The following is a 22,043-nucleotide window of genomic DNA, read 5'->3' on the forward strand; positions in this document are numbered from 1 at the left end:
GTGGATCAGACACCATATTTTAATCAATCAATCTGAGTGGAGGACATAACTTTTTCAATTTTTTGCACCTCCTACACTACCATGCTGAAATTCAATGGGCAATTCAATGTTCGAAACTGATGTGTGATATCATCATATGAATTACTCATTCGCTGCAGTACTTGCTGGGAAACACACCTGTTCCACATATTTTTTGTGTAAATACTAATTTATTCATTTTATTAAGTTACTTCCTGACACTCTGCATTGCATGCCAAACCTTGTACTTGCTTGACCTTGTCTTCACTGCAAGCATCCTTGAGGAACACTTTGGCCAAGTTGCTAAGTCTCTTATTTGACGAGTCGGCGTACTTCAGCATACACTCGACAACAGTACCGGACGTTACATCTAGAAGAAGACAGCGAGAACCGTAAACCATTCCATCATATTTTAAAAACTTCCGTCGCTTTTACCTTCCCCAACGCCAGACGATGCCACGAAGATCAGTACAGTTATGGTAGAGAGCACGGTTTCTTCTCGACCACTGGTAAGGCAGGTGATTAGCCTCGGAATTCCTTTAAGCTGCACCAGCTCATTTACAAAGGACTTGTCTGGAAAAGGTTGCAGGAAGCTTTTTGTTTTCACATTTTTTAAAGCGCGCATGCAAATTACCTGCTGCTAGGTTGCAGATCCCTCCAACAGCGAATTCCTGAATGGTTTCGTTCTCGCATTCTAATTGACCTGAAATTTACGAAGCATTCGTGAAGTCCTTAGATCAACCTTCCCTAAGATCACTTACTAAGGAACAGTTCTGTAATCTTCAACTTCCGAAAGTGATCGTAGTTTATGGGGTCGTAGGCGAAGTTTGCAAGGTTGGCGAGAACCTGTTCTTTTGCATCTGTAACGAATTTTGCATTTCACGCCCAGCTTCGAGGTTGACAGTTGACACTTCAGTCGACATGCTAAGATTTGTTTCGTACGTTGCTGAGTAGTTACCTGCGGAGGTTGTGGTCTCAAACTCCGTTATGAGTTGTTCCAAGTACCTGAACCTCTCTTTTGGGTCATAGCGTGTCATTCCTTTAATTAAACATTCAAAAAAATTAAGGACACACAAACTGAAACCGCTAGAACCGAGTTTCAAAATACGCAGAGCGCGACGTGTAGTTCAAAGAACTCTCGCCAGATGTCACAACGTTAGTCGTGACGCTAGTACTTGTTTACAATATGAAAATGATGTAAGCTCAGAATACTTTGTTACCATTTTCATTTTCTGCTGTTTTGAGACACACGCGTACCTAAACACACGTTCTGCTCGAGTGAAATTTGGTGAAGCTTCTCGGCTGGATGAAAACATGTGTTCGAGCTGAGGGAAGATGGCCGACAAAAATCAGGCTCAGGGACCCCAAGGGCAGCCTTTGGTGAAAATAGGGCATTATATACTTGGAGAAACGCTCGGCGTTGGAACGTTCGGCAAAGTTAAAAGTAAGCCTCTCGATTGCACACGTTTTGCATGGAAAGTACGCGCGCAGGAGCGTCCGACAACTTGCTCGGGAAGCGTACTTCGCAGCTCCTATGTGATAAAAATAAAAATAAAAAGCATGTTTTGCAGGGTCTGCGGGAAAACCGGCTAACGCGCTCGCACGGACGGTTTACACTCTATGTTTTGCGCGAAATGTGTTCGTTATCCGTGAACCGTTTCGCAGCTCTGTTTGGGATGTCGCAATCGTGGACATGGGTGACTTGTTTATGAACTGCTCCTGCATGTGGTTGGGAAACGCTAAGGCGTTGTGGTTCGATTTGTGATTCATGTAGCGCGCGAGGTCTCTCCTTTAATGACTTTAACAGCCCGTTGACCTTGATGATTGTTCGAAGGAACTGGTCCTCCTTTGCTGCTGTTCCGTGAAAGTTAATATAGTTAAGGGTGCCTTAGGGCTTTCGAAATGCCTGGAACGTAGATGACATGTTACATATTCCTAATTTTATTACAGCTGCACGCCATCAGTTGACAGGTCACAAGGTTGCCGTCAAGATCTTGAACAGACAGAAAATAAAAAACCTCGATGTCGTCGGGAAAATTAGACGGGAAATACAAAACCTCAAACTTTTTCGACATCCTCACATCATCAAGCTGTAAGTTGCACACAAGTGACGACTGTGTGATACACTTGATTGCGCTACATTTCATTATGTTGATTATGCTTTCGTAGGTATCAAGTGATCAGCACTCCAACTGACATCTTCATGATCATGGAATATGTCTGCGGAGGGGAATTGTTTGATTACATTGTTAAACATGGAAAGGTAAAAGCCTCTACGTCACGTGTTTTTCTCTGCACGTAGACCTAATTTATAAACGCAAAACCTCATTTTAAATTTCAGTTGAAGGAGTCCGACGCACGCAGATTCTTTCAGCAGATCATTTCTGGCGTCGACTATTGCCACCGACACATGGTTGTCCACCGAGATCTGAAACCGGAAAATCTGCTGTTGGATCAAAACCTCAACGTAAAGATAGCTGATTTTGGTACGCAGTTTCAACCAAATCAAAATCTTATTTTAAATCTGGTGCAGAGTTAGTTTTTGCGTGCTACAGCTCATTTTGCAGCTCGGACACAGTCAATATTTTGTACAGTCATCCTGGATAAACTAAAGTATCCGACAACACGAGTGATCACAGGAGTGACTAAAGTAGATGATAATAATAATTTATTTTTCCAACACAAGTTTAGAATGCAGTAACGCCTGCTTAAGCCAATTAGCTCGTTTACAGGTTGCAGAAGATAATTCACATGGCTGCAATGTAATATCCCCAAAGGACATTCCAATGGAAGAAATAGCAAAAAACAGCTCACCGGGCAGAAGTTCCGCCGCCTGTTGCATTTAGCATTCACAGGGTGTTGGAATATCAGGAATATCAGTAGTGGCGTACTCTGCACGTAGCAGACGACACCATCGACCCTGTCGTCTGCTATGGACCATGCTGTAACTGAGGTTAGAAAAGCACGAAAAGACATGGCGTTGAGCACTTGTACTCGCGGTGCAGCATGATGCTTCAGCGCATCTTCCGCTGTAGTATTCTAGGGTATACCGCTTATGTAAATACATCGTTAAAGTACTGAAACAACAAAATGAATCATCTCAACACGAACAAGAGACAAGCTTTCATGGCTCATTAGTCATTAAAATTCATTTAAGACGCTTCGTTCTTTGTAATTTTTATCACTTCAGTACCTCCTACTCGTGGGCTGAGCAATATATCTTCTTCCACACTCGAATTTTTTTTAAAGGTCTCTCCAACATGATGATGGACGGTGAATTCTTGCGGACCAGTTGCGGCTCTCCAAACTATGCAGCGCCCGAAGTGATATCTGGAAAGTACGTGAAACACTTTGGAGCTGTGAGGAATAAAATTGATTAATGTTTTTCTGAAAACTAATTAGTATACAAAACCTTCCAGGCTATATGCTGGCCCAGAAGTCGACATATGGAGTTGCGGCGTCATTTTATACGCTCTTCTCTGCGGCACAGTGAGTACCAACCCCCAATTGTTATCAGCATTACCTGTGAGACAGTGGTATGTCTAGTAGGCACGATTTATTTCCGTGAGGCTATATCTTGGACGATAGTGATATCGATTGTCGTGCTTGCAGCTCCCATTTGACGACGAACACGTTCCCACGCTGTTCAGAAAAATTAAATGTACGTATCTTTTACGGACCCTCCTCTCCTTCGTATAGTCACCAGCTCAGTTCCGGAAAAAGGATTTCCAGGCTTCTGTGGCTGGCATCACGTAACCCCCTTCCATTTCAGCGGGCATCTTCCCCATTCCGGACTACCTCAACAGGTCCGTCGTCAGCTTGCTCATTCACACGCTCCAGGTTGACCCCATGAAGCGGGCCACGATGGAAGACATCAAGTAAGCAGGCGTCGCACTATCAGTTCTGCTCCTAAACGCTGCCAAAAATGACCGTGCCCTGTGTGTTTGAAGGCTCTGATCGTTTACGTAGAAATCACGAGTGGTTCAAGAAGGACCTTCCAGCGTACCTGTTCCCTTTGCCAAACGACAACGATGCTTCCATCATCGACATGGATGCCGTGAAAATCGTCTGCGAGGTACTTTTCATATCTTTCCTGCTTGCATACTGAATGTGTAGGGTTCTTTTATGTTTTCGGGTTTTATGAGTCTTCAAATTCGGGAGGGAAAAAGCGGGTGCTAGTTACGCACGAGAATTCGAGGAAAAATTGGGCGCTACGATCTCTGTTTGATATGTCATGAAGGAATTTTCCGGTGAAACGAAAGGCGTTTGAAACCCACTGCTGTGACACTAGGCCAAGAAACAAGAATCTTTATATTTCCGCCCTGAACTGGGGCAGTGAATTATCACGGTATTCAAACACTTGTGCAAGCAAAAGCTTGTCTCTTGACTGCTGCAGGAGCGGTTCATGAGAGGAGGACAAATAGGTTGTTACAAATAGCTCTCTTTGCTGATATTATGATTCGCTTTTCCGACAGTTTACAGAGAACGACAAGTTGAAGGACCGCAAGGATATCGGGTAGATATCGGGTTTTACCCAAATTCTTGAAAACTTGTCCGGGGAGAACTATCGTGAGAAATCTGGTTTAACCTGAAAACAAAGAGCCCTATGGATGTGCCACAAAGGTTCGACGTGCATGTACAGAACATGGATTGTTCGTAGAAGAGGAATGTTGTATCATGTGACCTTCCATCTCTTAGGGCTTGCTGTGTCTTATGATGGCTGTTGTGAGTAGTGTCACTAAATTAAGTCACTCCATGAAGAGCGTTCAAGCAGAATGCTTCAGTTAATTTCAGTTCACATTTCCAAAATGTGGTCATTAGCACCATCGAGCACACTTCAGCACTGGACTTCTTGTCTTTGTGAAAAGTAACCGTTAACGTAGACTCATTCCCTCATGCACAGTCAGCATACTTCAGCAAAACTCACTCATGCTCAAATGAGTTGATCATGAGCGAGCAAATGAGGAGCGGAACGGAGACGAGCGAGCAGGAGTCAAGTGCCACACACTGGCAGTTGGGCTTCTAGTGGGTGTTGTTGACAGCTGTGCGCAGTATTCATAGAACAAAATTCCTGGGTTGAGGGCAGGGGCGGATCCACGACTTTCCTGAGGGGTAGGGGATGTGGGCATACTAAAGGATTATTTCCGTTGGTGGGCACTAAGAAATAAATAAACAAATAAGTAAAAAATGCTACTACTCTACCTAAGGTCAATAAAAAGTCTATGTATCCGACAGAAGGGGGGTTCAGGACGTCTGGATCCCCCTTACCCTAGATCCGTGCCTGGTTACGGGGAAGGCCAGTTCACCATATGACTGGGCTAACACAAAGGCTCTGGGCCGTTCTTGGGCACTAAATAAAACCATTATTATTATTATTATTTAGGGACATTTGTGTCTTCCGTGCAGAGCCCAACCAATGCCCAGACATAAGCCGAAGAATGTTACGCAACCTCTAGGTAATCTTGCACACTTTTGTCTCACGTTACGCTCTCTCGAACAGAAATTTGGAGTGTCGGACAAAGAGGTGCACAGTGCCCTGCTGAGCGGCAACCCCCACGACCAGTTAGCCATCGCGTATCACCTGGTCGTGGACAACAAGCGCATCGAAGACGACATGGCCAAGTTGGACATCAAGGACTTCTACGTGGCATCGAGTCCCCCTCCGGCCGCGGCCCTGCTGGACGTGAGTCGTTTGTTCGGACGCCCTTCGGTAAGATTCCACACTGCTGGTTGCTTGCTGTGCTGTTAGATGGCAGCTTTTTCTTTACTCTCTCCAAGGTAGAATGTCGCTTTTCTTTCACATTTCTCTATTAATACTTTGCAGGTGATTTGTGACTGATGCTTCACTTTCATAAGCCCTGCTTGACTTTACATTTTATGTTTCTGTGTACCGTATTGACCCAAATGAAATGGCTTTGTTTGAAGCTGTCTTCCAAAAGTGGTGTTATTGCACGGTATTTGCACTTCGCTTTGGGTGTGGCAGAAAGATGGGAAGTCGCAAAAGTTAAGCATAAGGACATTAAGACATAAAATGAAGGCTGTTTGGAAATTGATTTCTTGTTGTAAGTTCATATTTGCAATGCGTGTTCAGTCCTTGCAGAAGCAGTACAGCTGCATACTGCAAAGCATTATCGGCTATGTTAGATGACTGCAGAAATTAAGAAGCGGTGACGTACGTCTCGAACCACAGACTGCAAAGATGCGATCATGAGACGTAAAACACTGAAAATATCGCATGAGGACAACATATTTGTTTGACAAACTTGTGTATTGTAAATCGAAGCTCTATTAGACAAACAGACAGTGTTTTAAGGACTTTACAACCGTATAAGCACATAGGAGTTTATTCGTACAAAGCACATTTCACAAATCATCGAGGTGGTGAAGGTTCCATTTCATTTGAGCAAGTACGGTATCAGAGTTCTGATTACAGTCCCTCTAGTGGCTCTCTGTAATAAGGGTGCTCAGCGTGCTATGCCATCTTTCTGCACTAGCATCAGCCCGTGCTATGGAACTTTGCTGAAGTTGCTGAGCATCTTGCATGCAAAATATGTAATCGCTCCTTTAGTATTGCTTCCTTTTGTCTCATCGCATAGCCTCATTGCTGTACTTCAAGCCGCTTTGTTACTTTTACTAGTAGCTTAGCTGTCTGTGGTAAGGCTTGGATGATAAAATGCAACGTACTCCGCCTGGAAAGAAAAAATATATTTTCTTGAGAACGTGCTCAATGCCGTGCTGCTTCTTCAGTCTTGATGCTAAGCCATAAAAGTCGAACGCTGGCAGATTTTTTGTGCTGGAATTCTGCAAGAGAAAACCACCGTCGAACTACAGATTGATGACTTGTAACTCTTCGCACAGATGTCATGAAAGAAAACACACCACCATTGCAGTCCGCTGTTTTGCTGTAGCTTCATTTCATTTCATGGTACGTTAAGGACATAATGGAATGGACATGTTGTTACTCCTCTCTAAAATTACAAACCATATGCGGGGTCCGACTTGGGAAAATCTGGTGCTAGTATTGTGAAAGATGAAATTCGGGGTGAAATCGGGTCCTATCGATACAATTGCGTGTCATCGGGTCACCTTTTTTTTTGCTGTCCAGCAAGCGGCCCGCGTATGGGTCAAACATGCTCTCCTCGCGATTTATAGTCACAAACAGCACAGATGTAACATTAAATGTGCTTTGCATAGTTTATTGTCGCACTCGGATAATATTTTCATCATACGTGCGCACAGATTGCTCCTAAATCGTGTACGTGATACGACATAATACGTGATCAGAATTCGGGGGTGAAATCGTGTTGAACCCAAATCGTTCCGCAACTGATTCGGGAGGGAACAATCAGGCGGGATCAGGTTTAACCTGAAAAGGCCAGGCCCTAACCATATGGCACAGAACAGAAAAGGGTATGTCAGAAGATAGAAGCAAATAATAATAATAATAATAATAATAATCCGCGCATATAATGCAAAATAATGCACCAACATATAATAGTAACACTGAACATACTACAACGACAAAGAGCTCAACACAGGATGGCAATATACTTACATTAGTTCATGCTCATAGTTTTGCCCTTGTTACCTTAAATTAGTTTTATGGGCCTAGCAAAAAGTGTAGTGAAATTAATTTCTGGAGTTCGATGCTAACCCAACAGAGCCCGTCAAGGCCCCATCCGGAACGTCTGGCACCAAACATTCGGCAGCGGATGTTGAGCGGAGGAAACGGAGCCGAAGGCGGAGCAAAGGGCACTCCAATGAAGCGTGCCAAATGGCACCTCGGTACGTGGGTAGCGCCGAGAGCACATACCTGTGCCTTTGTGCATGACTTGCAACTTGTCCCACAGGCATTCGTTCCCAGAGTAAGCCCCAAGACATCATGAACGAAGTGTACCGTGCGATGAAGGCACTAGACTTTGTGAGTACGTTTTCGGGACGTCGTCTGCCAATTGGGTGACACTTTCTCTTTTTACCCCAGGAATGGAAGGTTGTGAACTCCTACCATGTCCGGGTGCGAAGAAGAAATCCAATGAACGGAAAACATGTGGGTTCCCCCGGTGATTTCTGTGTTTTATGCTCGTTGTGTAGCAGCCATAGTTGTGCAGCACCACCAATGCAGTAAAAAGTAGTGCAGAGTCCTGACGCGCAAGATTATATCGAGGTCAGGTGATCCTGTTTATGTTCCGTTACCGCTTGCTCATCAGCATAAAACTGCGAGATGGACATATTTTGCCAGCGTAAATTGTGAGGTGCTCGTTACACGACATGGTAGCTTGTTGCTTCGAGGTGTGAGTGCATGACGTTGGCTGAGAGCCCATCGTTATCACACCATCATCATCAGCAGCAGCAGCAGCACGAGGCCTCATTTGCAAATCTATGCTCTTTACTGTGGGGATATTGGATAAAACGAATCACAGATGTCGCAGAATCATGCTGTCGTCTGGAACTGTAAAGTTTACACCTGAACACGCTGTACTTTTACTGGACGTCCTGGTATTTATTTAGCCGGCGTTCACACGGGGCAACTTTTCCCAGCAACTCGAAGCAACTCAAAACCAACGTCTTTCGAGCAATTTCGAGTCCGATTTCACATGCAGCAACTCAGTAGCTCCACCCACAAGCAACCTTATGGCGACCGACCGGAGAATGTGGGTTCGAATCGGACTGGTGGAATCTTTTTTTTTTTTTTTTTTAGCTGCTGTTTATCAAATTTCAGTCAGTTTTATTGCCCCAATAGATCATTATATTACCTTTCAGAAATGGAAACTGATATGTTTCCGTGAAGTTCGTAAAAAAAGAAAAAGTTATTTCTCAGCTGCACCTGCAGGATTTGAACCCACGAATTCACGAACGCCATCGGGACTCACGTGTCAATGCTCCCCTCGCTGATTGGCTGGTGCTCGAGCAACTCCTCGAGTTTTCGGTCGACGAGCGATTCGCAGCAGCTCTGAGCAACTCGAGTTGCCGGAGGTTGCTGGCTGACGGCAACTCCAAAGTTGCTCATAGTTGCTGGAGAAAGTTGCCCCGTGTGAACGCTGCCTTACTTATTGATAGGGCTTGACTTTTTCGGGTTTTATTTTTGGCCAAATTCGGGGGGTAAATATCGGGTGATATTTTTCATTCGAAAATTCGGGTTAAATCCCGTTAAGGCATATTCTATTGTCAGGAATTCGGGTGTATTTGGGTGATTTTTTTTTTGTTTAATAAAAATTTGTCTAAACATGGAACTAATATTGAGCAATGTTATCAAACTTTATTTTAATGCACGCTTATGAGTATGCCACACGACCCGGATGTTTTCTGGTAGATTCGGGTTAAACCCGAATTTTACAGATTTCGTTCGGGGGGTAAATATCAGGCGGATACGGGTTTAACCCTAAAAAGTCAGGCCCTACTTATTGACTGTTGGCCTGTTCATAGGTCAAGATGAGCCTGCAGCTATACATTGTTGAGTACAAGAGCTTCCTCCTCGACTTCAAGTCCCTGCCGATGAACGAAGAAGCTCCGCCCGCGGATCCCAGTAAGTTGGCTGCGGTCGGATTATCCAGAACGTGCCACATCACAAAACATTCCTTGCCAATTTCAGCCGTGGCCGAGACGAGCTACAATCAGGTCCACAACACCATGGAATTCTTCGAGATGTGTGCGGCGCTCATCACGCAACTGGCCCGTTGAGCGAGGCGTAACGGCACGTTATTTTGATATCCGCAGTAACTTTTTTTTTTTTTTTTGTCCACTCTTCTGGGGGTTTTCAGGAGACGGAACTGTTACGTTTTTCTGTTACGTTAAGCATGCGTCTACTTATGCATAATTCCGTGAAAGTGCCATTGTCTGTGACAGGCCCTCTTTTTATACTCTCAACATCTTTGTACCGAAAACCTTGGTTTCCGTCATCTTTTACGGAAGCCACGGATAGTATACCTGCGGACCGCGGAGGTGAAAGTCACGGACGCCGTTGTTCTGCTCGAATTCCCAGAGACACCAGCTCGGAATCGGCTCGTCCGATGCAGCGGGAGATACGGTTGAGCCATCTTGTTGTTTTAGAATTGCTTAGGAGGGTCTCAAATCCCCGTCGCGTTTGCTTCGACATACATGTCCATTGTTGATTGTTGTTACAGAGTAGGATTTATTTAAATAATATACGAGCGACTAGTCTGTACCTGTCCCAATATCGTTTGCCTCATTCATCGGACAACATTGAACTGCCACGTGGGTAAAATTGAGCGCTATATAACGAACGTGAACAAATGCTTCCGATTGATGCCACTGTTAGTTTGTCTTGGTAGCTTTCAGTGCTAAGTTTTTCTAAAGGCTCGTCATTGTGGGCAAAATGTTTTCAGTAGAGGGTGTTACGTGGCAAGGCTTAAGTCTTGTATGTTCACCCTAAGGATAGCGGGCCAAGTGCTGATGAATGAATGAGTTTACCACCAAAGTACAAAAGCCTGCGAACAACCATGGTTAGTGGCATGGCCACAGAATGTTCACTGGTCACTCCTCTCAGCATATTTCGGAGGCTGCAGTAAGGAAAGGTTAAGGGAGAAACCTCGGGACAGATTATCTCGTCTCTCTTCTACATGTCGGCATGTCACGTCCTGTAGTCTGCTCTGTCACCATAATACATAAATGTGCTTTTGGACATCTTTGAACTTATCATATTTGCCAAAAATCAATTGCAAGAATCAGACTCACAGTAACAAGGCATGTGAACATGGTCTTATTCGAAGGATGCACTTGGTTCTGCATGTCCTAGTGTGAACATGAGGACACAGACTGTCGTGATAGAGGACTTGTTCCGGTGACTAGAAACCATGACCTGCTAGATTCGACCGACCATGTTATAACCGGCAGCCCCTATGTATGATCTGCTAGGGGCGCTACACATCGGCCCACGAGATCTCCATAGACATACAACCGTAGCAGACGACAGCAACAGCTCCCATGAAAACACATAGAAGGATGATGATGATGAATTTACAACTTTAGCAGGAATGCATCTCCCGCGGGACATGCACCGCTGGTACAAAAATTCTGAAGTAAGCTGAAGTACAAGGTATTACAGAAATTGAGGAAGCAATAAAATGGCCGATGAGCAGCGCCACCACTACCTTTGAAATGTGGCGCTGGGGAGGGGCGCATATGACATGGTCGCTATAATCTAGTAGGTTGAGCACAGAAAGGGGATAAAGCCACTGTACGGTATTCTGAATTTTATGTGCAACAATTCTCTGCAAGACAAACTCCCCAAGACTTGTCTTTCAAATGAACTATACGCCAGCTTTGTAGCATACATGATACTATCCATGTGAAATACTTACATATGCTGTATTTTTGTCCTCAATGAATGTGTTTCTTTCTATGCTTGTACTGCAGGACAATAGAGTCACACTACGAGAAAAGAAAAAGAAATGTATATACTATATATATATATATATAGAAATGAAACTATGCCAGAGAAAAAAGGAAAAACATCTTTGTCTATACTTTCTGCATATTCTATCTGCACAATAGAGTGTTAACATAAACCTGATGGCACAGTTTTGAATTGACTCCAATCCAGTGCTTAGTGTTTCCTGCCAGGGGTGCCATGTAACAGATGCACATTCGAGGTTGGGTCTAACTGTTGTTGTGTATGCAAGCTATTTAACAAGCGGAGTGTGCACAAGGAAGTAGCAAGAGCATATCCCGCATTCACAGAATGTGACTTTACGTACAGCCTGTGCCGTGTGAAAACGCTTCTAGTACGTAAGGCGATTTTCGTGCGCTACTACAGCTAAAGCTCTGTAATATCATGTTCACATAGCACGAACATTTTGGATGGCTTTCGTGTTAAGTGTCAAACATTCTGAAGCAGAATGCATATCTGCCACCAGGCGGAGAACTGTATGAGGAAACGAATGTGCGAAAAACAAATGGGGCTTCTGCATAATACTTAACGTGGGCTTCAAGATAGGGTAGGAAGATATCCGAAAGATTATACTTTTTGTGTCTGTGTAAGGGTATTAGGTATTGCAAGATCAAGCTCTTCAACGTGCCTTACTCTTGTTTCTATTCGGTTCAGCTTTATTTACATTATGTGCAACAATATCAAGATTATTCACATACCAGGTGTCATCAAGCTGGCAGACGTTTCAATACGGACAGATTAGGTAATCAGTTGGCAGTAATGTTGCAAAATAGTGGTGTGTGCATAGCCTCTCCCAAACCAGCACTGTGTGGACATGTCCCGCGTAACTAAGGAATATGCGGCTAGGGACTGTGCATTGAATTTATGTAAATTAGATGACTTGCTGCAAAAAAGTTTTAGCATCTCGAGAAAGCGGGTTGTCTCTGTCTGCGAATTCCCCATTGGTTCACTGAAGCCACGTCACGGAAGGCACCACCTGCGCTATCTAGATGTTATCTTACGACGTTCCCTCGAAGTCGGCCCAGGATGATCAACCCCTTCCCCCAAGCTACCATGAGAATCCATTAGACCACCTCCAGGTCATGTTGGTACATGGTGTGGTTTTATTTATGGTAATACTTTTGCACAAAGTACGAGCATCCCTATTCTGTGGCAGCCCCACATTAGATAGACCTTGGGATTGAAGGATAATTAGATTGTTGTATTTGAATGAAGTTCTGATTGGACAAAATATTTATCATCATGCCAAAGTCTGTCACGCGGTGATATTATGGCATATTGTACAGCCAAGCTTGACCAGACCTACTGATAACAGCTACAAAGAGGAATTTATAGAAGGTTACAAGGAAACTGAAAATCGAGACAGATACAATCTGCAAGCCAGTGCCCCACAAACTGCAGCACTGATTTTCAGGTAGTTCAGTTCTACATGTAGTACAACATGGTTCTCATAGACACATATTCCCTTAACTGTTTCAAGACTGTGCTTGCAAAAAGAAAATTCTTATTTTGCATAAAGGAACATTCTACCCCTATGTTACCAAACTGATGTGTGAATTTTTACAGCACAACTGGTGCACATGCAAGGAGAAAGACAGGCTTACTTGGATGTTAACCACATTTATTGGCATGATTATACAACATTTATTTTGCGGCCCCCGAGGATGCTGCGGCGCTTGCTGCTGCGTGCTTCTGAGACTTTTGCTCGCCACCCTCACGGAAGCCGTTCCTAAAGCACAAATCTTACATTTAGCATGCTGAACATCAAACGACTTACAAACGAATTGTTACAAAGTTTGCACTCACCTGAAACGCCTCCAAACTTTCCTAAGGTGTCGGAGACGACCAGTTCCTTGGGTCTTCCTCCTCTTTGCCTTCTCACTCCAGTTGTCTGGTTAAAAAGAGCACCATAAACGATGTGAGTATCCAGAGTGACACTGTAATCGACTACATCACAGCATGACATAGATCAGTGGTTCCTTAGATCAGCATTGGTTGTCTGATATTGTATAGTTTACATCACCTCGAACGGCTCTAAACGACACAGCGGTACGGAATATTCGAAATGCAAACGATCTAACTCGATGTCAAACTTACAGTGCCTCATTTTACTTTTGGGGTAACCACACTGGGCGCATGTAGACTTCTGGATGTGGTAACTGCTGCGACCGCATCGCCGGCACAGCGTGTGGGTCTTATTCCTACGTTTTCCGAAACTGGAGGTACCTTTCGTCTGAAAAAGTCAACACAAAGCAAACTTATTCACTTCAGTCGGCTACCAATGCAGTCGTCTGACCATGTTACGGGTATGTCAAATTCCGGGGTATATCACGGTGTAACGACAAAATCGTGATATGTAATGTTAATTTTTAACTCCTAAAACAGAATTATAAATACCATATTGCGTAGCTAACGCTTTATATGACAGATTTCGAACGATTATTTCGATAGGCAACGACGCTTACCATACTGACGGTCTACCAGTTCGTAAAAGGGCTGATTGTTGCCGGCGGAGAAACGGCGTTGAGCGCGGTGGCGCTAGTAGTTTGCTTGTTTGCTTTGCTGGCCAGCCAGGTGGATGTGAATGGATGGGATGCTGTGGGCGCTTGTACAGGGTTACAGGGGGCCGGCATCCCTTTTTCGCAAGAAAATAAAATAGCTAAGGTAAGCGGCACGTAGAGGTATATACAAACGCTTAGATACTTTCATTCTTTCGTGAGGCTTTTTCACTGTCCTGTGGCATCGTTTGCTTGCTGTCGTCTGCAAAGTTAACCTGTTACTGAGGCTTTACAAGTAAGTTGTGGCGCCGTTTCCTACTTCAAATTTTCAAATAACCATAACGTACTGTTTCTGTCCACCAGCAATTGTTTGGAATCTTCGAGGCTTCGTGAACCTTCTGGCGACCAGAGTGTACAGTGGTTTATCAGGAACTTCACAAGTTGACGAGGTAAACCATGTTTTTGTGACTTTTGCTAGGTGCTTGGTGAGTGCACCGGCAATGGGCTATTTCAGGTTAATGACAATGTATTCCCATGTTATGTGTCGTGAGAGTTGCAATGCAGATACCGTTTGTAGTGAACAAGACCCACATTTGTTGCTGCACGTGGCGCGGTAGGGCTGCGAATAATTTCCACCACCTGTTGGGTTGTTGTTGTTTTTTTTACGTGCGCTGGAAATCTCAGACACATGCCTACTTACATAGGTAGTTCTCTTGCTTGATGACCATACACGCGGTGCTGGAAGCAATGTTTATCTTCCCCATATTGCTACCGTCCTCGGCCGGTATTGGACCGGTGATGTTGAGCTCAGCAAGCAAACAAAACAAGATACAAAGGTTTATGTTTTTGGCATTCGCAGCCCAAAAGCCAGCACCATGGCAGTTATAGAGACAAAAATGAAAATATTTGTTTCCACTTTATTGTCATTCTCAGAAGAAATGCACAAGGGAAAACGTCGTACTCAAACGAAACAGACGATGTGGTTATTTTTTGTTCATTTATGTAAACGACGCGGACGATGTGTACCGACCGGGCAGACGACATCACATAGTTGGTGTTTATCGAGGTTTCCTTTCAACTACTCGTGCCGAACAGAAAAGGAGCAGCCAATACAACCCCTACGCCCTTCGTAGTCACTTCACATCACGCGGTTGCACAAAGATTGCCAAGAGTCCTTGCAGCGTGCTCTCCAGGGACATGTCTTATCCCTTAGGCCTAAGGCTGCAGACAACATGTCACGTCGCAATGAGTCCACGCGCACTCAAACGCGGTTCAGTGTCCTGTTCCAGGAACTACACGCAGACACGGTTGAGCGTGCTGCTCGAACGGGAACTTCCATGTCTTGTTTCTCCCACGACCTGCGTATGAGGGCGATGCAGGAGACACAGGCTGCGATGGCGGCGAGTTGGATGAGGAACGCTGCAATCACTGCTGCGGTGACCACCGTGGGCGTGGCGCACACCATGTGCGCGTCTGATGTCGCTGCGAAGAATAAAGAAGAGTTATGTGTTGTCAGTATTGTGTCTTATTAGTTGCGGGTATAGGGTTTGACTTTTCCGGTTTTTGGCTTTGCAGAAGCTTGAGGACTAAAAGCCACGAAATCTATCATTCGAGATGAAATTAGGCGCTGCTCGTGTGTTCAACTAAAGAGAAGCTTTTTGAGTCAATACTGCCTCAGACAATACCTACAACACGTCACGTATTTTGTGTACAGGTTAAATTCTGCAGCTTAGTGTCGTACAGCGACAGTAGGACTTGTTACAAACCTATCAGATGCATCTATGTTCCTATAGGAGGTTCTTCCTATCCACCGTGTATTTTGCTGTGTACTACAATTTTAAAGTAAAAGTAATAATTTGGAGGGAAATGCGCTCTGTTGCTATAGTGTGAATACACGGTAAGCTCCAAGTAGTGAACTTCTGGCGCTTATGGTACAAGTATAACAACGCATAAAGACTCGTATACACACGCCGATTTCTAGTCGTAGCCGTTCCGCCATCTGTCATTCTGTTTCCTCCGATCCCCTCTACGATGATTTCTCTTTGAAGCGGGTACTCGGGAAGCATCGTAGCCGCAGTTGGCGCTGCGGTCGTAGAACGTGGCCCAACTTCGCGCCTCCTCCTTCTTCTTCTTCCGAAGGACTTCGTCCCGCCATTGTCGCACGATGCAGGCGCACATTCGTGCAGACAGAATTGAACTGTCACCTGAAACGCCGTCGTTTAGCCATGGCTAGATTAGTGCTTGTGTCTACAAGGAGTCGTGCATTACCTGGAAGCGAACGACTACGTCGTCGGCAAACTTGAACGCCTCGAATCTGCTATGCAGGCCTTTGTTGCCTTCCGTTCTCTGGAGGGCTGGAAAGATCGTGTTGTCTGTCGGACATCTGGAACACATCAGATATATGCGTTTTGGTGATGGAAAGTATTTGTAAGAGTCCATCTAGGTAACACGAAGAACAGCGTAGTGGCCCTGACTGTAGTAAGTGCAACCAGTTGCGGTGTAAGCGTTCTGTGCAAACAACAACTCGTCAACTCACCCGGCGCTGTTGATCAGAACGATGGAGTCATCATTTTGCCCGCTGGTCGCGATGAGGTTCCGTGCGAAGATGCCGAACACGCCTGAAAACGTTTGTCAATCCATAAGCATCCATATACTCGTGGACAGTAACGTTAAAGGGAAAGCCACGTTGCCCGAAAAGAAGGTAACTGGACTAACTGTCATCGTCAATCTCAATGCGGAGAAAGAGTTCGTCCCCCAGCTTTGCACCGGTGATGTCGGCCCCGGCGCGATCTGTGATCCTCATGCGGATGTTGGGAGAGGGCGCCGTGGCATTGACGACGCCAGGCCGACGGCTCGGGGACTGACTGCCGCCCCTGAGGCAAAGGGGGACGTTAAGACCGTTAGAAATAAGCTGCAAGAGCACCATGCGAAGCCGTACCCGACAAGGACCTTGTACGTGTTGGTCACCGTCTTATTACCGGTGTTGAACAGACAGAAGAGCTTGATGATCCGATCTCCTTTCTGCTGTATCATTGGATGATGCTGGATCACAACCGTTGTTGTGAACCGACCGCCTTCCTGTGGAGGATGGCGTTGAAACAGAGGACGACTCGTTCTGTAGTGTCACTTACATCTTCCGTGATGCCGCATTTGCGGTCGAGTAGACCTAACGTAAGAGTCGTGGACTTGGAGCCGCTGCCGACGACTTCGCAAGGTGGCGAGTCGGCCCGTGCGTAGACTCTACCACGGAAGGGATCTACAGTGTTCATGGTAAGAACCATAGCTTCTCGAGTGCAGGACAGCTGTACCGCTTAAGAAAGTAGACATACACAAATGGTAAAGTTACGCATTCCACTTTAGACACGGGAGTTGTCGAAGTTGGACTTACGGTCGACACAGTGCCCCCTCTGGTAGAAGCCAACTCCGGGCCTCATCTTAAGTGCGAAGCCTCCGAGGGACACGGTGTCGTCCCCGGACAAGAAGCAAAGACCGTTGGCTTCGGAAAATGTAAAGCTTCTGCAGGCAAATTCCCGAGAGGCGTCGCACAGTGCCCTGCACTGGTCACTGTTGAAGGCCGTCCTCACTGTGTCGGCCCTGAAGAGGTCTACATCTCGCCGTAGTTCGTAGTCACAGGTCTCCGGGGTAGCTGGGCGTAGAGGTAGCCAGTGTGTAAGATCGTGGTTCGTAGTAACGTGGCAGCATCATTTGATTGACCAATGCGTGGTTCTTACGCTGTCGGAGGATAGCCGCGTGATCTCGTCGGCATGACTTCGACGGACTAACTATACTTCCCTGCTACGCGCGCTTATCATATCCTCAGATACCTTGTTGAGGGCGCGCCGTTGATGCACACCATAGACACAAAGCAAAAACAAGAAGAAAACATCGTGCTCCTTTTATTTAGATACCCTGACATGTTCCTGTGGCTAAGGGTAGGCGTCCACCAGAATACTTAGCACTAATCACAGTTACCCACTTCGCTTACCTGGTACGCACAAGTTTTCGAAGTACTCCACAGCAGCGACTCTGGCCGGCTTGAAAGCGTCGGGCTGTGTCCTCCTGTCCTGTGTGCTAAGCCGGCACTGCCGACTGCGAGGGTCGAACTCTCCGGAACGACAGGGAAAAGAACGTTCGTGAAGACACAGCTCTTGACACCGGTGGCGACTGGGAACACCAGACACAATGCGGTCATCGAAGCCTCGCAGTTCTTTGCCGGGAACACGTTCCATGAGCCAGTCCCTTTCACATGCTGGACCTGCGCGAAACATGGTATTCGGAAGACATAGAAAGAAGTGTCGTGAAGAGCTTGTTCTCGGGCCGACAACAATCCGCGTCCTCTTAGCTCAGAAGTTACTGAAGAAACACGAGCACCAATGAACTCTTCCAAAGGATCGCTTCAAAGGTTCTTCGCTTCCAAAGGATCCAAAGGATCGCTTCAAAGAATGGGTAATGATCTCCTGGCGTCCTACAATTGTAGGACGCCAGGAGATCATTAGCCATTCTTTCGTTCTCGAAGATGGAAAATGTTTAGAGAAAAGTTCTCGCACCATGAAGAACTCTTGAAGAACGATTAATTTCCTGTGTGTGCGCTACAACGACATATCGGTCCATAGACAATAGCGTGCCTGATGAATGCAAAGCAATCTGGGCAGGTCCTGGTCACACGTCATTGCAAACGTGAACGTACACGTGACCATAAAAATGGCTGCAACCAAACCGTTTGTGAAGAACGCGATTGCTGTTTCTGTGCGTCGTTCTGTACCGTCTTTAGACCACGGTAATTAAACCAATCCGATATCTTCTCAGTAAAACACGTCGGTTTGCAAACGAGACCTCTTATTGCGGACCACTCCCAAAGATGTGATAATGTCACCGGCGCTAAGACTCTCACCCAGCCAACGCGATACTCGGGAAGAATAGCTACCGTGTCGCGTAAGGGCAAAATATCTTGATCTCTCAGTTTTATGCTGATAGGAATATGTTGGCAAGCGCTAATACTGATAATATACAAAGTGACATGGCCTCGAAGCAGTCTGCCGTTGTTATCCAGGCAGGGTTTTAGCCTGGTGTGGTTTAGCCCTTTGCTGTAAGAGGGACAGCAGCAATATAGCTTCTCCTACTTGATGACAACACACATACACAGACGGCTTCGAAACCATATTGCCCGTGACATGTGACCAGGACAAGACAGTGATTTTAAGCGACCGCGGTTGAGGGTATATAACAAAAGCGGCGCGAGTAAGGGTCTCAAAGGGACATATCCAGGTTGTTCCTACCATGCATACACATCTTGGCGAAGTAGCTCGAACGATCCGACGCTTGAACCAACGGTTCTTCTCTGTGTATGGGGCCCAAAGGTCCCAGGGGTGCGATGGTACCAACGGCCGACGCCGCGAAGCAGGCGTTATGTTCGTAGTTGACCATGACTCCGATGCAGTGGGGCGTTGCTTGGCACCGACGGAGGCAGTCGCTGGTCAGACCTCCAGCGCCGAATCCCTCTCTGTGCGCAAACATGGGGGACATGCGGCTGGTGCTCGGTTTCAGGCCCACGACCTTCTCGAAGCTCACCGTGTCTTCGCCGAGAGGGCACGGGCTCGACTCCACTACACGGTATAACGGTCGCACTTACTTTGCAATCCGCAATGTGATTGTTGAATTGAAATTTAGTGTGATTCCAAACGTTGCTATACTAGTCGTACCTTCGTTCAAAGTGCGGAAAGGACGAGAAGTCTGTCTCTCGTCCTGGTCGTCCTTGTCTCCTCGTCCCTTTCGCCCTTGTCCCGAAACTTGTCAAACTCAAGAGGAATTACACTATCCTGCGCGTTGTTGCTGTATGTTCTATATCTGGTTTTGTGGGTGGATTTATATAAAAAAAAATATTGAAACGATTTTCTCAACTTTTTTAACAAGTAAGTCAAAGAAGAACATTATGAATCTCGGTGAACAAAACAATTAATATCTCGTTTTAGTGTCATTCGCAACTGTCAGCATATGTACTGCGGTAATGAAAAAATTGTTCAGATATCTGGGGTATCTGGGAAAGACATGTAGCTTCTCGCTCCAAGTGCCTCACTGCATTTCCGTGAAATAAAGTTTTTCATTGATTGATTGATTGATTGACATTGTCCTGGGCGCCTCTCCTCACCATATCCAAATGACGTCACTCGCGTTATTTTCTGTCAGGTGAGGGATTCCCTCGCTTTCACGATTTCACCAATTTAATTTGTTGTTGAATCTCACCGACGCGCAAAATGATGTTGATGGTATCATTTCTTTGAGCTTGAGGAGGTGTTCCGCGTTCTTCTAGAAGCTTCCACCGGACACCAAGATCATTAGCCAGCCCTCTGTCATGTTGGCTTTCCGGCCTACAGAACATCCTTTCCACGACCTAATTTGTTCCTTCTTTTTTTTTTTTCATTTATTTATTCCATGCACTGTTAAAAAAACTTTTTACTCATCCTAAAAAAAAAAACATATAGCTGGAAGAAGGGCAAGGGCGCAGGCGAGCTGGTACATGATAATACTAAGGGAACCCAGAGACAGGGGGAAAAAAAATCGTGTGTGTTTCGTGTTTCGTGTGTGATCGTGTGTGTTTCGTGTTTTTTCTTTTCCTTGTCTCTGGGTTCCCTTAGTATTAACATATAGCTGCTTCATAATGCCTTGCAATCTTTGATCGACCACATGCGGTTCCTCGTGCAGTTGCCACTGCGCCCGCTAACGGTTAAAAGAATCACGTTTCACGCATCATATTCAGCTTCGCCGAGACGCCGAAGTGTGTTCTTCGACGTTGGCAACATGTCCCTAAGCTTGGAGGAAGGACAAAAGACAAAACCACAAAAACGAAGGACAAGGCTCAAACCAGCAATCTCATGGCTCAAACCAGATTGCTGGCTTGAGCCTTGTCTTGGACTGTTCGTTTTTTGTGCTTTGTCTTTTGTCCTTCTCCCGAGCTAGGGACATGTTGCCAACGTCGAAGAACACACTTCGGCGTCTCGACGAAGCTGAATATGACGCGTGAAACGCGATTCTTTTAACGATTAGCGGGAGCAGGGCAACTGCACGAGGAAGCGCATGTGGTCGATCAAAGATTGCAAGGCATTATGAAGCAGCTATATGTTTTTTTTTTTTGCATTTTACTTTTATGTATTCTTTCTTCTTACTTTTGGTTCTCCGTCTTCCTGGTTTGAGTCTAGCCTTGTCTACTTGTGTTTTGTGTTCCTATCCCTACCACCTCCTCAAGCTCAAGGACATCGTTACAACAGCTTGCTTACAATTAAATGCTTTATTGTTCAACGTAAAATGGGCTTACCAATTCTGACGTTGTATACAGCGCACAAAATTCCTAGTGTCGCGCGCAGAAGACGTGGGATCAACATATCCTTTCCTGCATAAAAAGACAACCATTTTTTTTACACACACACACAAAAAGAGTAACCTTACATCACTTCCTGTCGACCACCATCACCACGGATATGCCCACAACCCACTCTTTAATCCCAACAAGGCATCTCTCTGTTCCTCAACCTGGCCCTCAATAGAACGGCATCTTGATAAGAAAGCCTTCCTGGTTATAGTTTTATGTGGACGGGCTTTTGTAGCCCAAGCCATATATGACGTGACGAGACCACGTGGTCACTATAAATATACGGGTGGGCCAAGCGGCAGTGACATGCCGCCTCTTCCATTCACAGATGTCAACCGTCGATTGTTACGGGTCCGCATCTGAATAAGCGAGATAATTCCGTGTCTGTCGTTGTGAGAGTGAAGCTGCGGACCACTTTGGTCTTCCGCTGGGGTCAATCAGAGTCATTATTATGTTGGGAAAAGCGGGTTATTGTACTACCCACTCGCCGGCTTCGTTTTCGTGGCTGGGTTTCACCGTTAGAGGGTTTGAAGTGGCAGACTTCACTAATGGGATGACTTGTGGCACCCATTTATCATGAACGCCTTCGTATGAGGACCCACCAGACACACACGCATAAAGAGGGGCTGATGCCGGCCAGCAGGCCAAGCGCTGCCCCAAAGTGCCATTTGTAGATAGTGAAAGATGATGAGGGAGAGGAGGATTCAGATGATCAAAGCAGAGTAGAGAGGCCCTTTGATGACAGGAAATCCCAAAG

At 45.6% G+C, this 22,043-nt stretch overlaps 5 protein-coding genes and 1 long non-coding RNA gene across 10 annotated transcripts in view; 2 read left to right on the top strand and 4 right to left on the bottom strand.

Moving 5' to 3' along the window:
• Positions 1-169: 169 nt before the first annotated feature.
• LOC135390768 (armadillo repeat-containing protein 7-like) lies at positions 170-1,145 on the bottom strand. The gene is made up of 5 exons (XM_064620646.1): positions 977-1,145; positions 780-878; positions 653-721; positions 454-591; positions 170-388 (listed from the first exon to the last, which is right to left on the bottom strand). Exons 1-5 carry the CDS (start codon positions 1,053-1,055, stop codon positions 222-224), a joined length of 552 nt encoding a protein of 183 aa, XP_064476716.1. The 5' UTR covers positions 1,056-1,145; the 3' UTR covers positions 170-221.
• A 178-nt stretch (positions 1,146-1,323) lies between these two features.
• Positions 1,324-12,337, top strand: LOC135390769 (5'-AMP-activated protein kinase catalytic subunit alpha-2-like). 3 transcript variants are annotated; one of them, XM_064620649.1, is made up of 15 exons: positions 1,324-1,462; positions 1,969-2,110; positions 2,188-2,281; positions 2,360-2,504; positions 3,268-3,355; positions 3,438-3,507; positions 3,631-3,679; positions 3,791-3,896; positions 3,988-4,093; positions 5,519-5,728; positions 7,680-7,803; positions 7,869-7,939; positions 8,000-8,065; positions 9,442-9,541; positions 9,608-12,337. In XM_064620649.1, exons 1-15 carry the CDS (start codon positions 1,354-1,356, stop codon positions 9,694-9,696), a joined length of 1,569 nt encoding a protein of 522 aa, XP_064476719.1. In that variant the 5' UTR covers positions 1,324-1,353; the 3' UTR covers positions 9,697-12,337. The 3 variants fall into 3 exon arrangements, with proteins under 3 accessions (XP_064476719.1, XP_064476717.1, XP_064476718.1); XM_064620647.1 differs by having other exon boundaries at positions 9,442-12,337; XM_064620648.1 differs by having other exon boundaries at positions 5,519-5,701; positions 9,442-12,337.
• On the bottom strand, positions 6,345-11,424 carry LOC135390770 (uncharacterized). Its single transcript, XR_010421816.1, has 2 exons — positions 11,337-11,424; positions 6,345-6,707 (listed from the first exon to the last, which is right to left on the bottom strand). It is a non-coding gene; the product is annotated as an uncharacterized LOC135390770 (long non-coding RNA).
• Positions 12,338-13,029: 692 nt separating the features above from the next.
• On the bottom strand, positions 13,030-13,974 carry LOC135390785 (large ribosomal subunit protein eL37A-like). 3 transcript variants are annotated; one of them, XM_064620687.1, is made up of 4 exons: positions 13,891-13,974; positions 13,523-13,658; positions 13,232-13,316; positions 13,030-13,154 (listed from the first exon to the last, which is right to left on the bottom strand). In XM_064620687.1, exons 1-4 carry the CDS (start codon positions 13,891-13,893, stop codon positions 13,070-13,072), a joined length of 309 nt encoding a protein of 102 aa, XP_064476757.1. In that variant the 5' UTR covers positions 13,894-13,974; the 3' UTR covers positions 13,030-13,069. The 3 variants fall into 3 exon arrangements, with proteins under 3 accessions (XP_064476757.1, XP_064476756.1, XP_064476758.1); XM_064620686.1 differs by lacking the exon at positions 13,891-13,974 and adding an exon at positions 13,823-13,886; XM_064620688.1 differs by lacking the exon at positions 13,891-13,974 and adding an exon at positions 13,722-13,740.
• A 229-nt stretch (positions 13,975-14,203) lies between these two features.
• LOC135390781 (1-phosphatidylinositol 4,5-bisphosphate phosphodiesterase eta-2-like) overlaps positions 14,204-22,043 on the top strand; it is a 42,384-nt gene continuing 34,544 nt past the window's right edge. The window contains exons 1-2 of the mRNA XM_064620682.1: positions 14,204-14,218; positions 14,287-14,372. The gene's annotated coding sequence lies outside the window, so the exon portion shown is untranslated. The remainder of the gene's footprint in view (positions 14,219-14,286; positions 14,373-22,043) is intronic.
• LOC135390537 (uncharacterized) lies at positions 14,877-20,299 on the bottom strand. The gene is made up of 11 exons (XM_064620232.1): positions 20,164-20,299; positions 19,200-19,526; positions 17,909-18,178; positions 17,312-17,569; positions 17,055-17,233; positions 16,862-17,001; positions 16,639-16,787; positions 16,460-16,541; positions 16,192-16,306; positions 15,893-16,127; positions 14,877-15,405 (listed from the first exon to the last, which is right to left on the bottom strand). The coding sequence occupies exons 1-11, from the start codon at positions 20,297-20,299 to the stop codon at positions 15,185-15,187; spliced, it is 2,112 nt and encodes a 703-aa protein (XP_064476302.1). The 3' UTR covers positions 14,877-15,184.

Source organism: Ornithodoros turicata, chromosome 4, assembly GCF_037126465.1.
Source record: "Ornithodoros turicata isolate Travis chromosome 4, ASM3712646v1, whole genome shotgun sequence".
Lineage (NCBI taxonomy): Eukaryota > Metazoa > Arthropoda > Arachnida > Ixodida > Argasidae > Ornithodoros > Ornithodoros turicata.